This window comes from Oryzias melastigma, linkage group LG16 (assembly GCF_002922805.2).
Source record: "Oryzias melastigma strain HK-1 linkage group LG16, ASM292280v2, whole genome shotgun sequence".
Lineage (NCBI taxonomy): Eukaryota > Metazoa > Chordata > Actinopteri > Beloniformes > Adrianichthyidae > Oryzias > Oryzias melastigma.
The window spans coordinates 9,570,547-9,587,859 of record NC_050527.1 but is presented as its reverse complement, the minus strand read 5'-3'; the positions used below and the strand labels follow the sequence as shown (position 1 = coordinate 9,587,859).

Here is a 17,313-nt window from a genome sequence, read left to right as displayed (position 1 = left end):
TTATTTATAATTCAGACATGTAATGCATTTCATGTTTTTTTTTTCTTTTCATGATGATTCTACATTTTAAGGATTTGATCATTTTTCTTGTGCTTTTTTAAAACTTTTTCCCTCAACCAGCTCTGTCATGCTCCACTTGAGTCCTTCAGCTTCCACCAATCCAGACACATAAGTACAGTTAATAGCTGGAGTAGCTGTCCCATGAAGATCTAATTACTGTGAAATCAAGACCTAAAGAAAACAGTGAATTATTTACTTAAATGTGCCGCTCAGTTATATATCAAAGGCAATTAAACTGCAGCGACGACCTATGAAAACTATTCTTCTTTACTGCTTTCCAGCTTGTTTAGCAGCATAACTAAAGATAAAAAAGTATAATTTTTAATGAGCATAAATTGTCAAAGGCAAAGAGGGAAAAAAGAGACAGACTTTAATGAGTGACTTCTTAAATCCTTTATATTAATTATGTCAGAGCAGGGAGAACAGAGATGAGGTCTTAGCGGTCTGCGGTGCTATCACTTCATCTTTTAATTATCCAGCGCTCCTGTATGGAAAGCAAAAGGTTGGTACTGAAGGACAGAGATAGCACAGGACTTACATTCTCTTATCAGGTGCCTGATGATGATTTAATAGCAAAGTCCTCTTCCTTTATTTCTATTCTTCCTCAAGTGCACTGCAGATTTGCCTTTCTTGTGTGTAATATTACAATAGATGAATCGTTTTCCTGGTCTGTCTCGCAAGAGTCATTTAGGCTCCTCTTAGTCCTTCGGCTCCTTAACACTTGCTCCGAACTACTATACTTGGACACTGATATAAATTTTAGCAGACAATAACATGACCCGAAACTTTGACATTCTTCTCGGCTCCTCGGGGGAAGGATGTTGGATGGGTGTGAGGAAAAAGGAAAACAGTAGAGCCATGAAACACGCAGCACGAGATGCATGAAGAATGCTGAAGCCACCTTCAAACTGCAGTATACAATCAAGTGAATCTCTTTTACAAGGATACGTCGAAGGGAAGCATTATGAAATGTGTCACTAAACAATGAATCACTTGAAGCTGTTGGCTGTTTACCTTGACCCACTGAGTCGCAGCTGCCAAATCGCTCTTCTGTAAAACACGATCTGCTGCCGTGAGGTCTGCGGAAGAAGATGCTTCTCTTTAACGTGCGCTTGCCTCCCAATGATCTTAGCGTTCATCAATTTTGATCAACTTAAAACATGAACCTAAAAATAGAAAAGCAGCTGACAAATGGGAAACAGTTGGTACAATAAACCAAACATGAAGGCATTTATATTTCAAAAGGAGAAATATTAGAAAAACGAGTTAAGATATATTTTTGTTACAGAAAAATGTGCATGAATTGAGTCCATAATGTAGTCTCTAGGCTGATGACACCTTGTATGCTTGGGATGAACTCATACCATAGATGTATTCAGTCTAGAGCCTAGATGCAGATGCTGGAGGCCAAACCATCTAGAATCCACAGACAGATACCCATTTGTGAATTTAAAATCAAAATATGATTCTGATTGGCTGAGAAGAAAGCCAGGCTAGTTAGATATTGGTTCGAAGAAGTGATTGATAATGGTGTGAGGTAGATCTACCTTAATAAAACTGTGCCAAAACTTTAAAAAAGGGTTACTCAAAGATCAGAAAAGTAAGACCACATGGTCAAATTTAGTAGAAAACATATAAGGAAAGTTTAAAATTAGTCATAGATTATAGGGGCGTAGGTAATAATCGATTTGGCAATATATTGCGATATTTTGGTTTGGTTATAATTGCATTGATTTAAAATATTGACATGACGGTACTTAATTAGAGCATCCTTCAGTGTCTTACTTTTTTTTCCACCCAAACCTCCGACCACTAGTTGGCACCGCAGCACATTGAGCCTCTTTGAGCAGCTCTACACTGCCACCAACAAGATCTCCCCAGAACCAGCTTGTGTTAAATCAGCTTTTTTTAAAGTCATACTTAGTAAAAAATTGTTCTGGTTCTGGAATATATCGTGATACGTATTGTGAAACGTGTATTAGGATTGTAATGCCAGACTCTTCCAAAACACACCCTTACTAAATTACATAAACCAGTCAGGTGTGAGAAATCTGTTTTACTACAGCTTTACTGTACAAGTCACTGACTGACAATCTATCGGTAACAATACAACAGGTCAGTTTAATATAACTGAACAAAACAATTCAACAGCTCCCTTGATTATGCCAAATAATAAGAGTGTAATTAACAGAGGGCGGGGTTTTTTTTTGTAATTTGAGTATTTGAGTGTTTGTTACATTTCTGAACTGGAAAAAATTAAGGGAGACCTTCCAGGAAGGTCACTGTTATATCTGACCATGGAGGACTGCTGCACTAGCATCATGCGCTAAAGGCTTCCAAGAAAAAAAAAAGAAAAAAAACACAAGACTTTGACAATTACTTTGAACCTCATCCCCCATTTCATATTTCTTCTTTACATTTAAGAATGAATACGATTTTTGGGTTTGATTTAACGCCCTGTTGGATGTTGATGCTGGGATTCAATCTTAGGTTGGTAAAGTTCATCTAACAGAGTCACAGTAAAATGAACTGATGCTACGATTTGTTCCTTAATCAGTTTTGCATTTGTGTTTTTCCTCATTAATTTACTCAAAAATACCCGGCAGGTCTCTATGAAGCTATGTTCTCTTTCAGCTTCCAAACTCTGACAGTTCTTACTGAACATTAGAACACACTTTACCTCCATTTTTGCTTAACTGTGCATGGATTATGTTATTGCAACTGCTTAACACCAACTCATTAAACATATGTTTGTGTCTTCACTGTGCCTTCTCCCCATTGTTACATATGTTTTGTTGTTTGTTTACAATGCAATTTCTTAATTGTCTGAAAATAAAAGCATTTAACTGCCTTTTTAATACAATTTAAATCAATATCAATACCATAAGGGACTTATAGTGGCTTAAACATATCCAGAAGGTGTAAGAAATTAATGTGAAAAAACAAATTTGATTTTACTGTGCAATTGTTTCAGCCTGTGGACACAAAAATGTTTGACAAAAGTTGGTTAAAAGTTTTTTTTTTTTTAATATTAAAAGTTGAGCTGTAAAGTTGTTTTGCTCCTACAATAGTGCAACATCAATGTGACTCTACAATGCAAACGACCCTTCTGTCAGAATGTACCTAAAGTACAAGTTAAATCATATTTTAAAATACATTTCAATGTAAAGACATGTATTTTGACCAGTATTTTTTTCTGATTGTACTTTATATTTCATAAAAAATAGAAAAGAAAAAAAAAGGGTAATCTTTCTGCTTACATGAGGATGTTTTTACAGTCAAGTCTGATCTGATCAGACATCTATATTCAGTCTGACGTTCTATTACAGATAAGTTAGAAGTGAAAAACAATAAAAATTGCTGCCATTTCCCGGGATGTAACATTTCAGCAAAAGAAGCCCAAGGTCAGACCTTGAATGAAACTATGAGAAACAGAACACACAAAGGGCTGCTTCTCAGATCTGAGCATGTTAAATGTCAAAGTCTCTGCAAGTACATTTACAGGACAAGAGCGGTTTATTTGAACAGAAAAAACATAAAATAAAATCAGAACAACTGAGCTGCAAACCTGCCTTTTTAAAAGCAACAGGTTTTCATGTGTGCAATGAAAACAAAGTGGACTTGGACCTCAGCGCCTGTGTGCCAAAAAGCAAACAAAACATTTCAGCACAAACATGGCATTTCCACTATAATGCCTATATATCTATATCTATAATATGTCTATATATAGACATATTTGTCTATAGTGTTTATAAAGCAGATGTGATTTTTGGTGAGGTTTTTCTTCAACAAATAAAAGCAAATTCTTTATTATCACTTGGTAATTATAGGCTCATATGTGTTTTTACTAATCACATATGGTCAAAAAGATGAAAAATAAAGTTATTTTCCGCATCTGAATCAATCTGAATTAGTTGCTGGTGTTAGTAATGTGGGTACTTTTTACTTCTGTTTTAGTAACAAATTTCAAAGTAACATTACTTTTCCTTGAGTACTATTTTCAGAGACGATCTACTGCATTGTTCTGCATAAATCAAGGATTCATAAAGTCTTTGAGTTTTGCTGTGGCAAATGTTATGACATCTGTCTGTTTGACTAAAGCTTGATAGAAACTGGGTCATTCAACAGATGGATGATCAGAAACACAGTGACAAATCCGAATAAAAAAAAAAAAGAACTAAATTTAAGTGAAACGCTATGGCAGGACCTGAGGGGCAAAGAAAGCTTCCACTAGGGGGTAAAAAAATTGGCACTGTCATTTTGGTTTTTGAAAGCAAATCAATCATTTGCTGCTTGTTTGGTGATATTAGTAAAAAATCACAGATTAGAAAGAGAGATAACACAGCAAAGAAAGCATCTTAGGCTTTTTAGTCACAGCTACCCTTATGGGTGGAGACTGGCTGTATGTACGCAAAAAACTGACAAACCTGTACAGGGCCTGCACAAAATCAAGGATGTGAAACGATCAGTGAGCCTGTGCAGCTAAAATGACTAGCCTGATCGTGCAAACTCACCGGCCACGTGTGAACACGTTCTGTGAGGTTTCTTGGCTGGTGGTTTACACACTGGACCAGCGCCACACACGCAGGTACCGGCAGGGAAGAAAATCTTCTTTTTTGTGTGTTTTTACTGTTTGCTAACACTTGTCCGCCTCCTACAATAGGCAGCGGCTTGGAGCGAAAAAACAAAACGGAGCAAATCTTGCTCCAGACCTTTTGTTTTCACGGCTCTATTTTTACAAAAAAGGTCTGACCTGGAGTCATATTAATCCGGTTGAGGAAAATCTGCAATTATTAATGTCTCCTTTATGATAATGTTTACAATGGTTGGTACTTTCGTGTTTTGAAGCGGACATCACCTACACATCTCTAACGATTCTAAGTCCCTGATTGGTCACAGTTCTGCATTTCTGCAATTCAGGGTAAAAATGTTAAACCAGTTGAACATTAAGCGCGCGCTCCATTATCCTGCCACCAGAAGGGAACTTGCATTTCACCTCATGCATGCAGCATTTGCGCGCTGTCAGTAAGATGCCAGCACCACCTGCACATCATGAAACTGGCACTATCATTGCAAATACTTCATGACACACTTACCACACGCATGACAATGGTACATTCCATATTAATGTCCCTTGAGATGGCCATACGATCCTCAAAGGAACTGCAAGACACACCTGTACTCCCCTTAAGATGCAGCCGCTCCTCTCTATGACAACAAAAAAACCTGCAGTGATTAAGGCTTTACCCGGTAAAAACAGGTATATCTTATCAAATTCAGTTAAATATCTTCACCTCCTCACTATGTCTGCCAGAGAGGAAAAATCTAACTTTTTTCTTGATTTATGGCTTGTCAAATTTGCACTATGACCTTTTTCACACTCAAAAGGTGTAGTATTTATGGTATTACTTTATTTTTCTTATTTCCTCCTTTTTGGTTTCCTTTTGCCACCTCATGCATTCATGTTCTACATTTAAGGGGTTCAAGGTTCGTGACCCTTGATACTTTATTATGCGTGCCACTAAAAGCAGACTTTCCAAGGAAATAAACTTTATTCAGGGTGAAACAGCCCTGAAGTGAATTTTTCCTGCGTAAATAGTGAATGTGCAAAACCTTCGGCGAGCTGAAGGACACTGTAAGAAAAATGAGCCAAAATCTACTCTTAATTAAGCGCTGGACTCTCAAAGGCAAACAGAAAATAATTCTTGATGGGATGGGATATAAACGATCAATTTATGAGGATTTTTTTTCTTTTTTCTGGTAAATAAATAATGCATCATCAAAAACATAATCTATAAACCCACTTTAATTAGATAATTTCTAAAGTCTTTCTTTGTGTATATAGATTACATTATTATGTGGAGGGAGATAAACACTCATTTTTTTTAAAGCAATTGTGAAAACCATCACTCACTTCTCCTGTCTTTCCCATGAGATGCATCTGTTTTGGGAACGTGATCTCCTTTGACGGATTTCACACATTCTCTTCTCATTGTTAGTGCTGAGAGCCATGCACGCACACCGCCGTGGAAAGCGTGCTCTCCCACATAATGGAATATTGTGTCTCGCTAAGGTTAACTTTTACAGATACTCCGGAGGACTTGTCAGAGTCACTCAAGTAAATTTGCTGCAGGGACAGACGACGGCAAACCGACATAATCCAAAACAGTGTTCCCAAGGATGCATTAATTAAAAGAAACAGAAAACAGACTCAACAGTCATGAGGGACAAGCTGACTGATCAACACAGAGCGCCCTCACAGAAATGTAGAATGCAGAGCTTAAAGTCCTACTCCTATCATCTTTATATCTATTGAAAAAGGGGGTCTTTTAATTGTGAATTTTGGGGTATTTTTTTAAAAAAGTGTCATTTTCCAGGGCATAGTTTCTACAGAATAGCAGTAGTTGGTTGGAAATTCACCTCCGAGTTATGGGTGGGACTATACCTAGGACTTCCCATCATCCCTTTGTTTACAGTCCCTCCTGCTTTAGCTTACAGCCCCTAACAACCCCAACATAACATTTGTGGTTCATCAAAAATGGCGAATAATGTCGGAGTGATCCAGCCTTCCAGTTTGGAACCAGATGCCAGATCGAACAAGAACAATGAAGACAAACATGGATCTGTTTGTCTGCAAGTGGATGCATCAGACAAGCTTTTTATTTGAATAAATAAATACTCAGAAATGCAGTTTTCATCTTAATTTCTTTTATATTGTGTCATCCAAGAACATGTTAAAAACATAAAAAATATGATTTTCATGCAGATTTCTTTATCTATTTAGAGTGTTGTCTGTCTCTTTCAGTGAATCGATCTTGCAAAGAAATACAAACAAACTCTAAAATTGTCTTGGTTCCGACACAAATAACACAAGTTTCCCCACAGCTACATACACAGGTGTCACTGCCAATCCTGAGACAAATAACAAACTCTGCTGACAGGTATTGTTCTCTTCTTGAATCTTGAGCTGCAGCTTCTCAACATCAGGTGATCTGAAAACTTCAAGGATTGATGTTCTCATTAATGCATGCACACACGCTAACTCCCACTAACGAACACACGACTGAGCGCCCCCTTTTCTTTCTTTTTTTTTAATCAAACGCTTTAGTCTACATTATGGCTTCTGTGTTAAGTTAAAGCGACCCCTATAGAATGTAATCGTTTGACATTTAAAGCTGGAGCCTCACCATTGTTTGAGTCCTTTATCTCCCCTGTCAGTCTAAGCAGTCCAGATGATATATTTAAAAGGGTCGTCTAGAAGAGGGAAAAGGCAGACGATTTTCTTCAGAGAAAAAATCTCTTTTGAAAACATATATTTAATTAGAAAAAGAAGTGTAAAGGACTCGTCCACTAAAAGGTCACTTTACTTTTTAGCTGAACTGCATTCAGTTAGATGAAAGGTGTGATCTTTTGATTTGGCTTGTACGATGTCACATTTATTTCAGCTCAGTGTATGATTCTAATTTAATTTTTATCACATAATCTTGCACTTATGGTGTGATTCTCTTTCTAGAGATTTTCACCATATTTTTTTATTAAATGAGACTAAATGATTGTTTAGTAAATTCTGATAAGACTTGGGAACTGTAAAGGAAAATAAAAATGAGGGTTGGTTTTCTCTAACTTTGACGTTGAGTAAAATCAAAGGGCTGGCCAAATAGTTGCTTCCTCAAGAGGAAGAGAAGCTGAGAAAAAAAAATTGTTTATAGTTAACATTTATGACTAAATTCAACAACCACTTTGACCTTTTAAATGACTTTTTACATTTAAAAAACATTAATTTGCTCATTTACATTTATTATTAAATTTTAAATGAAAAAATTACTGTTTATCCCTAGGATTTTCATTAACCATTTAATTTTACAATTTAAATTTAACATTAACAGTGTATTATTTATCTTTGAGAAATATAATTTACATTTAAATTTAGATTTGCTATTAAACACTAGTTATAATGCTATTTAGAGTTAGTATTTGACTTTTATATTTACATTTAGATGTTCATACAAATATGACTGAGCATTTTGATAGATATTTAGATAAAACACTTAAAATTGACATTTGTAGTTTCTGGTTTAACAATGAAATTTACTTTTAGATTTGGCGTTTAAACTATTGTGCTTATAACTGGCATATATAACACTTATTTTCAGTCATTTCTGAAAATCATGGTATGAAATTTTAGCAAATGTCAGAAAAGTTGAAAGCTGAATCTCATAAAAATGAGGATGTTTTGCTTAAGCCTTAGTTACATACACACATACAGTACAGGGGGTTGACCTGTACATACAGGTACTAGCTCCTTACTGATCACGCACCAGTTCCTCATGCAGAGGGTATGGACATGATATCCAAGTGTCCACACACACAAACTTTGTTTCACCTACTTCACTCTTATTCACCCTTGTGTGTTGTATAAGTGTGCTAAAACCTGTTGCCCATAAAAAGAAATGTGCATGAATATTGTTGCTCTACAAGCTCATTGAACAGTGGCTTACTACTTACATTTTTTGTTGGCCACCTGTATCTTGTGTACGGGTTTCCCCATGATTTCCACCCATTATTTCTTTTGACGTTTCATAGTGGGCAAACACTGAGTTACGGGAAATATTGCATAAATGTATGATAGTCAGACGTCTGTTATTGTTTCTATGATCTTAATGGGTCATACACTGTATAAAGATAGACTGCTAGCCTCGCCTCATACGTTTAATTGACAGATTCCCTCGAGTTTTTTTTCAGTGGGAGGGATGTGGACTTCAAACAAGCGGGGACAAGCTCACTCATGATTGGTGACAGTAGTTCCTCTAAAAATGTGACCGATTAAAATTCTGAGAAAAAGAACATAGATGCACGTTTTGGGCTTCCAAGTTCAAAACTCTCAACTTGACTAATCAGGGACTCAGACTTGGTTGTGACGTACAGATGGCGTCTCTTTTCCTTGACGGTAGTGTCAACCATTTAAAAATTGATCATGGAGGAGAAATTAATTATTGTGATTTGTGCCCGGGTGGAATTATGACACCAAGTCTTTCATATTTTTGAATAGAGTTGTGAAAGAAAAATCCTGGAGCAAGATTTACACCGCTAAAATATTTTTCACCATCCCTCTTCCAACTGTAGGTGGTGGACATGCACTAGTTAACAAAAGAAAAAGAAGAAGCCCCACCCTGCTTGTCCAGTGTGAACACCATGGGCTAAACATGTGTTCAAGAATACCTGTTTGATACATTCTTGAATGTGTTTCAAATGCCTTTTGTGTCTATAGCTTGAGGGAGGAGTTATACTTTGTGACCATAAACTCTATTCTGGTTCATAAGTCCCCTATTATTGACATGCCTTAAATACATTTTTATAAACTTTTTTCTACTTTTATCTATTGTCTTGTTTGTTGCATGAATTTCCTCTCAATAGAGTAATGGCTCATCCATAATGTGAACTTTATTTTATTGATGAGAAACTGCGTTATCAGTTATAGGAAAGATGTGAAATAACATAAGTCAGTATAGTCATTTTCAAAAGGCAGTTTGTATGTTTTTTTTTTTACTTCATAGCGTAGCCTTGTCAGTATACACAATAGTGGAATGACATCACATACATTCATGTCTTCTATAGTTGCATTTGTGTAAAGTGTGTCCTACTGAGGTCATCATCAAGGCTGTTAACAATAAAATGGTCTTTTTTGCAAAATAATCTGAAAAAAGATCTCTGACCTTTCTTAGTCCAGAGTTTACTTTGTTAAACATATTCACACAGACATGCTGAACATATTTCTTCTTCACTGTTGTTCTCTCTACTCAGCAAGCACCCACCCACACATAAACACACCCTCACACACAGACATTTAAATAAACTGGAGTGATTTTGAACCGCGTCTAACTCTCCAGCTCTTTGCTATCTGCATCTTTTTAAAAGGGTTGTTTTATTTGACAGAATGTTTAAGCAGAATCGTTTGTACACTGAAGTACATAAAGCTACAGGGAGTAGGTTTAAGGACATTACAGTATGAGCAGCTATTTCCTTTTTTTATTATCAGTTTAAATATACTGTTTTTCTGCACTGTGGAGCAATAAATATTTCATCCTCTTATTGTGATGGAGTAAGGGGCTGTCTTCAAAGTACACATATCTCTGATCCACTGAAATACGTGTTTATGTAATTTAAGTGTGTGTTAGAAAAAAAAATATAAAAAATTACCAGTGTCATTATATATTAGGTAATTTGTAACAAATATTGTTCAGTGTTCTCTGGTAACCCCTGTTCTGAGAAACTGCAAACTTTTTTTTCCTTGTAAAATCTCGTCACATTTGTGTTAGCATTTTTTTTTTTTTTTTTGCTTGCTTTTGCAATTTAAGTTTCTTGGCCTCAACGTGGAACTTGTTTATGATGCTGTCAAAAGTAAAATTAAATAGGCAAATATGTTTAGATAGAAAAACAGAAAACTATTTACAGTACACTATATATTATATGTATTTAAATGTTTTATGATCTAAAAGTTATATTTTATAATATTTAAATCCACATTTTATTATCAAAAACATAAGTAAATTGTATTTTTCTAAAGTGGGACTTTTTTGGCTCTCGTTGAGTTTTAACAAAAAAAAACATTTTTCAGTATAATAATATAGTTGATATTTTCATTCCTCTGCAATTGTCTGAAATATTTACAAAACAGTGTTTAAAAAGCAGGTAAGCTTTTCACCTCATTTAATGCTTCCTCATTCGCACAATATTTGAAATGAAAAGCCAAATTACATAATGAAATGTAAATTGCAATTAGACGCTATTAGAAATCCAACAACGAGGAAACTCTGCCGCGAAAGTCCCGCCCACCAGGGTTGCAGGATGTGAGCAGTTCAGAGCAGACTCACAGCCACCAAATTCCAGCCAAGCAGAACGTCTGGATTCTTTAGTGTTGATTGCTATATGTAACCAGATGGTTGTTATAAATCGTATTATTTATTTGTGGTTGCCTGAGAAAGAGAAAACATGATAACTAGGAAAATTGAAGGAATAAAACTTGTTTTTAACATTAAGAAGGTGCAAAATATTTACTCATTTGTTAAAGAGGGGTTGCAGAACTGCACCAGAAGAACTGGATGGGATCCAGTCTTGTGGCTGTGACAGAGGGACGGAATTTGACTCAGAGATCACTAAGAATTCCTCTGGAAGACTACTGAGAGCTTTGGTGGAAGTTTTAAAGAGATCAGTCAGACAGGATAAAGTATAAGCATGACAACATAACAACTTTGAGTTATTTGTCTCTGACCTGGAGAGTGGGAGGGTAGTTGTGTGACCAGATGTTTCTTTGTGTGTTCTGTATATGAACCCTGTGTTTGAACACACGGTGTGGTGGCTGCACTGATGCTGTCACCACCTAAGCTCTGTGCAACATTGATCCAATGCTTTATTAAACGGGTAATTTTGACCTGTTTTTACTCGCTCTTTTCATCATCTGTTACCATGTCGTGGAGGTGTCCAGGAGAATGCCTCAACACAACATTTGTCCTATATACTGTATTATATGTACCTGTGACTAAAAGTCTCATTATTTTAATGTTGAATGCTCCAGTTCACCAGAAACTCCAGCCCGTATAACAGAAATAATGGTATTGAACTAAAACGCTGAAATGAGAAACTGACAGTGTTTCCCAAGACAGGAATCAGACACTTGTCTGATAGTTTTAAGGAACTGGGAGAAATAGGCTGGTCCCAATATAGAAAATGTACCTGCGCTTGATGGTCCTGGTGTCGCAATGGCATTTTCCAACTTGCATCTCCCCTTTTCTCTTCTTCATCCTCTCTTTTAGACGATTGGGTCAGCACATCTTCATCCTCACCTTGAATCTTCCTCTCAAACATCTGATTCATTTTCTCTGCATGTTCTTTTTTTTTTATTTACATTTTTCTTTGAATCATTTGCTGCAGTGGTTAGCGCTCTTGTCTCACAGCAAGAAGGCCCCGGTTCAAATCCCGGCTGGGGGTTTTCTGTGTGGAGTTTGCATGTTCTCCCCGTGCATGCGTGGGTTTTCACCGGGGACTCTGGCTTCCTCCCACCGTCCAAAAACATGCTTCGTAGGTGAATTGGTGACTCTAAATTGCCCCTAGGTGTGAATGTGGGAGTGTATGTATGTGTGTGTGATTGAGGCCCTGCAACGGACTGGCGACCTGTCCAGGGTGAACCCCGCCTTTGCCCATCAGCAGCCGGGATAGGCTCCGGCACCCCGCGACCCCAAAAGGGAAGAAGATGGATGGAATCACTTGCTGCTTTATTTCATAATGTCTCCATTTACTTTTTTATGTTGAAAACTTTTATACTGAATTTAAACTAAACAATCACAATAGAGATGAGACGTTTATGAATCATTTATTATCCTCATTTTCACAATAAATACAATTTAACTAGATTGAAATGTCCTTTCATACAAATAGGTTTGGTGCCAGTGTTTGGCTGCAAAGCTGCCATCAGTTTGTGAATAGAACTGAGACTGTAAAGTATTTTGGGCCTTCAAGGTAGTAAAGTGTGTGGGATATCCGTCCTGGGATAGGATCTCTCCCTCATGTGGGCATCCCTAAGGCTTTTAAGGTCTCCTTACCGGGAGGGAGGATCTAAGGATGGGGATAACCAGTTTTATTCAGTCTGTTTAGTTTGTAGCTATTGTTTATATTATATAACTGACTTTCTGCTTCAAGCCCAATGAGGCAATTGATTTGTGATATTGGGCTATATAAATAAAATTGAGTTTAAATTAAAGCACTATGTAAGTATACACCATTGCCAATAAACATACTAGATAAATCAACCAACTTATGAAGTTAAAAAGCGGCAAAATGCATTAAATATTACAGTATATTAATTTCAGCATTTGGAAACATTTTTGTTACTAGATGTGCTGAGTAGTTGTTTTGTTCACAACTTTTTTTGAATAAAAGTTTCAGTCTCCATATTGTTCCTGTCTAATTTGACTTGTGGTCCCCACTTGCAGAACCTAAAATGTCCACCAAATGTAGAAACTGCTGCAATGGTTGTAATACGTAACTATTCCATAACCTTAGACAATCAAGACAATAAACAATTTGAACACTTGTTTCAGTAGGTATCTTCTATTTCACATGAAAATATAGTCTAATACTGCATGCTACTTTAAACATTTTGAGATTGACCATATAAGAACCACGCGTGGACCAGGGCACCATAGGCACCCCACTATTCATCCAAAATACTTTTGCTATGCAGTTTATTGTGTCTGCCTGGTTTATTAAAATATATTCATATTATTTTAGATTTATTTTTTTCAAAATACTGTTTTGATAGAACTGTGTCAAGCCTTGTGGCAAAGACAAAGGGATACAATTTAACCAAGCGATCACTAAGAATTCCTCTGAAGACTACTGAGAGCTTTGCTGGAAGTTTTAAAGAGACCGGTCAGACAGGATAAAGTATAGGCATGACCACATGACAACTTTGAGTGATCTATCTCTGACCTGGGGGCTGGGAGGGTAGTTGTGTGACCAGTTGTATGACCAGGTGTTTCTTTGTGTGTTAGCTGACCAGGGAACACGCTGCTCTGTATATAAACCCGTGTGTTTGAACACACAGTGTGGTTGCTGCATTAATGCTGTCACCATCCAGAGCTCTGTGCAACATTGATCCAATCCTTTAGTAATCGGGTAATTTTGATCTGTTTTTACTTGCTCTTTTGCAAATCAACCAACTCGGGGAGGTGTCCAGGAGCATGCCTCAACACGATACTTGTCTTCTTTAGTATATGTTTTGTGTCTTTAACAATTGTTTTGCATCCAGATAATACATACTGAGGTTAAAAGTCTAAATAATTTAATTGTCATTAGACTAAATGTTAAAATGGGAAACTGACAGTGTGATCCCAAGACAGGAATCAGACTCTTGTCTTATAGTTTTAAGGAACTGTAGGATGTAACTTAGTCCCATTCAACCTGACTCTTGTGAGGCAAATGACAAAGCTCATTCATTTTATATGGTAGGTAGAGTAACCACGTATGTTTTTTTTTGCTTGTTTTTCATCAGAAGAGAAAGAGGACGAACTATTAGCAAACGTGTGAATAAACATATAAAAAGGAGGAGCTACTGAGAAAAAAAACACTTTAGACACTTTACCAAAGTCGACGGTCATTCAAGGTAAGTTTGAAGCATTTATGATGGACAGGATTTAGTTTATTAAACTAAAAGATAGCTATGTTAACCTATTCATTTTCTATTTTACTTGAATTATTGAACAAAAATGACACATTTGTCACAGTGTGGAAGTCTCTTTGTCCCATGTTTTGATGTTTTTTGTTTTGCTTTTTTCCAACAGATGCAGTTGTTGCTTTTACTTGTGGTACTGGGAACAGTATCTGCTGGAGTTCAAGGTTGGTTTTGTCATGGTTTTATTTGACTACATTGGTGCAACTGGGATGTTTGTTTTAACTTTTTTACTGTAACAGTTTGAAGTGATTAGAACAATTTTAGTATTGTAAATTACATTTTTAAAATCAGTGTTCTAGTTAAAATACCTGTTAAAATATGTTAAACATTGTAAACAATAAATAATAAAGACAGTGATTGATGTCCGTTGCTGATGTCTACTCTTCCAATAAAACAATCACAATTTTTACTTCAATATTTTATCCAGTTTTTGATCTGCATTTTAGAATTGCATAAGATATGTTGACTATATTCAAAAGCCACTTCAAACTAACATTCAATTCAACATAAATTTGTATTTAGTGGAGTATATACTTTAGATCATTGTCAGCAAAGTTTCTCTTGGTGTTTTTTTTTTTTGCTGTTTTTGGTCTCACCTTAAAAGATCACATTAAATAACTTCTTTAATTACTCCACACTTAAAAACAAGGTGTATAATAAATGTATCTGGTACAAAGGTTATCATGAATCCTTTATTAGTGTATTAAGAAGCAGAAAGAGGAAGATCAGAAAGAGCAAGTAGAGGAGGAAAAGTGAAGGCTTTTGTTCATTTTGTCTTTTGTTCTTTTTCTTTCCAGACCTTTCTGGCAAAATGTTTACCTTCCCACAGTTAACAGACTCAGCTCATGTGAGACTGAACCCAATAAAACTGGACTACAATGCTGTAACTGTCTGTCACAGGTAGATAGATCTATCAAATCAATAGGCAATAATTTTGAGTGTTCATATTTTAAGTGATTTACATGTCTGTCTCCTCCAACAGATCTGTTACAGACATCGAGAGAGACCACGCCATATTTTCTTTAGCTACACCTTCTCAAAACAATGGCTTCCTGACTTTTTGGAAGAACGGAAACCGAGAGATCCAGCCCCATATCAGAGGTGCAAGGGTTGAATATGGAGGATGGGACTACACGTTAAACAAGTGGCACTCCATCTGCACCACATGGGACTCTGAGAAGGGACTGGTGCAGATCTGGGTTGATGGGATACCTTCAATCAGGAAATTCATCAGCTCTGGAGCCATCAGTGGGGCAGTCAAAATTGTTTTAGGACAGGTAATATTCACACATAACCTAAAGTGTCTTTTGTCAACAACTTGACTCATTTTTCATTTTTATGTCTCTCATCAAAACATGACACTACTGTTCCATTGTTTTTTTTTCACTTTGAATTCTCCACAGGACCAAGATACTTTTGGTGGAGGGTTTGACGTTAACCAGAGCTTTGCTGGCATGATAACTGATGTCCACATGTGGGACTACACCCTATCTTCATGTGAGATCCAGAACTACATGAGCGAAATGAGCCTCACTCCAGGAAATGTGCTGAACTGGAGGGCGCTTGACTTTGAGATAGTTGGAAATGTGCTGATTGAAGACAAACCTGTTTGTCATCCTGCATAAATATATGCGGAATATAATAAAGCATAGCAACTGAAACACATGTTCCAATGGTTGTTCATTGACTTGATTATTTGAGATTATTGAATAATTACATTTACAACAGTTTGCTATTTTTTGTATTTTGCATGAACAAAAAAAAAATAAGTGAAAAAGCAAGTTTGTTTTATTTTATTATAGCTAATTCATTAAGGAGCCTCCACAGCAAATCATTTTAAGACCTGAACTTAGGACCAGCATATAACAACTAAGAACAATCCCCTTGTGTGGATGTTGTAACTTTGAGCAGTCTCTCATTGTGCTTAATTATATCATAAAGCAATTTTCCAATAAAAAAAACATACACCTTAGAGAGTTGTACATAAAAGAACAAACATATCACAGTTAACAAAAAAAAAAACAAAAAAAACACTTTCCCCATACATCAAGAATGAAACCCCAAATGCAGATCAAACCACTTATATATATATATATTATATATATAAATAAAAGAAACAAAAAATCCTGAAGATGCTGTTTGCCCTGTTCTTCTGTTGCCGGGGCATCTACATCCTTCCTAACCCTAGGAGTCCGCAACCCCCAATGTCCCTCCAGCCAGGTGGGACCAGAGCAAGGGAAACATGAAGGCAAGCAGGGCCATGAACCCCCCAGTCCGAAAACCGGCAAGTGGGATAAAACACTAGTTTAAAAACAAAGATAGAGTAAAGTAATTAGTTACTTAAACAATTTAAAATAACATAAGTATATAATATTGATAATAGTAATAAATCATAAGAACAAGTAAGACATAAGAAATTTCCAACACAGTTCTTAAGTCCCATTCCATGTCATTTTACTGGAGACCAATAATACCTCTGTAATATTTTATGTTGTGAAAGCTGACCTTTACATTCTCTTACAAATTACAATTTATATACACACGTGTACAAAATTGTTGGTACGCCTCAGTTAAAGAAGGACAAATCCACAATTCTCACTGAAATCACTCAAAACTTACAAAAGTAACAATTACAAAAATTTATTGAAAATGAAATAATCAAAATCAGTCATTACTTTTGAATTGTTAATTAACATAATTATAAAAAAAAAAAAAAAAAAACAAGACTGTCTTTTCTAGAAGACATTGTCAATCATATGAAACTATCAGGCTCTCCTCTGGATGCCGTCCCCCCTCGCTTTTTTAAACAAATTTTCACCAGCATAGGGCAGTTGATTCTCACTGTGGAATAACAATAGTTTGTCAATGGGTTTGGTACCTACAAGTTTTAAACATGCTGTTATTAAACCTTTGATTAAAAATGCCAAACGTCGACAATTCTGTTTTAGCCAATTTTAGGCCCATCTCAAGGTTACCCTTTCTTTCAAAAATTTTGGAGAAAGTGGTCTACCTTCAGTTGCAGTCCT

At 36.2% G+C, this 17,313-nt stretch overlaps 1 protein-coding gene and 1 long non-coding RNA gene across 4 annotated transcripts in view; one reads left to right on the top strand and one right to left on the bottom strand.

Moving 5' to 3' along the window:
- Positions 1 to 299: 299 nt before the first annotated feature.
- LOC112144005 overlaps positions 300 to 17,313 on the bottom strand; it is a 31,700-nt gene continuing 14,686 nt past the window's right edge. Inside the window, exons 3-5 of one of the 3 annotated variants that reach the window (XR_004949335.1) lie at positions 5,157 to 5,268; positions 1,075 to 1,139; positions 300 to 544 (exon numbers count right to left, since the gene is read on the bottom strand). This is a non-coding gene — a long non-coding RNA (uncharacterized LOC112144005). Of the gene's footprint in view, positions 1,227 to 5,156; positions 5,269 to 17,313 lie in introns of all 3 variants that reach the window. The other 2 variants (XR_004949334.1, XR_004949333.1) reach the window with 2 other exon arrangements.
- Positions 13,468 to 16,400, top strand: LOC112144004 (C-reactive protein-like). The gene is made up of 6 exons (XM_024268299.2): positions 13,468 to 13,731; positions 14,108 to 14,218; positions 14,397 to 14,451; positions 15,085 to 15,187; positions 15,270 to 15,564; positions 15,691 to 16,400. Exons 3-6 carry the CDS (start codon positions 14,397 to 14,399, stop codon positions 15,910 to 15,912), a joined length of 675 nt encoding a protein of 224 aa, XP_024124067.1. The 5' UTR covers positions 13,468 to 13,731; positions 14,108 to 14,218; the 3' UTR covers positions 15,913 to 16,400.

Bases quoted from the DNA above. Each gene is read 5' to 3' on its own strand.
- LOC112144004 (XM_024268299.2), top strand. From the start codon at position 14,397: ATGCAGTTGTTGCTTTTACTTGTGGTACTGGGAACAGTATCTGCTGGA. The intron at 14,452-15,084 runs GTTGGTTTTGTC...TTTTCTTTCCAG, and splicing joins AGTATCTGCTGGAGTTCAAG to ACCTTTCTGGCAAAATGTTT. The intron at 15,188-15,269 runs GTAGATAGATCT...CTCCTCCAACAG, and splicing joins GCTGTAACTGTCTGTCACAG to ATCTGTTACAGACATCGAGA.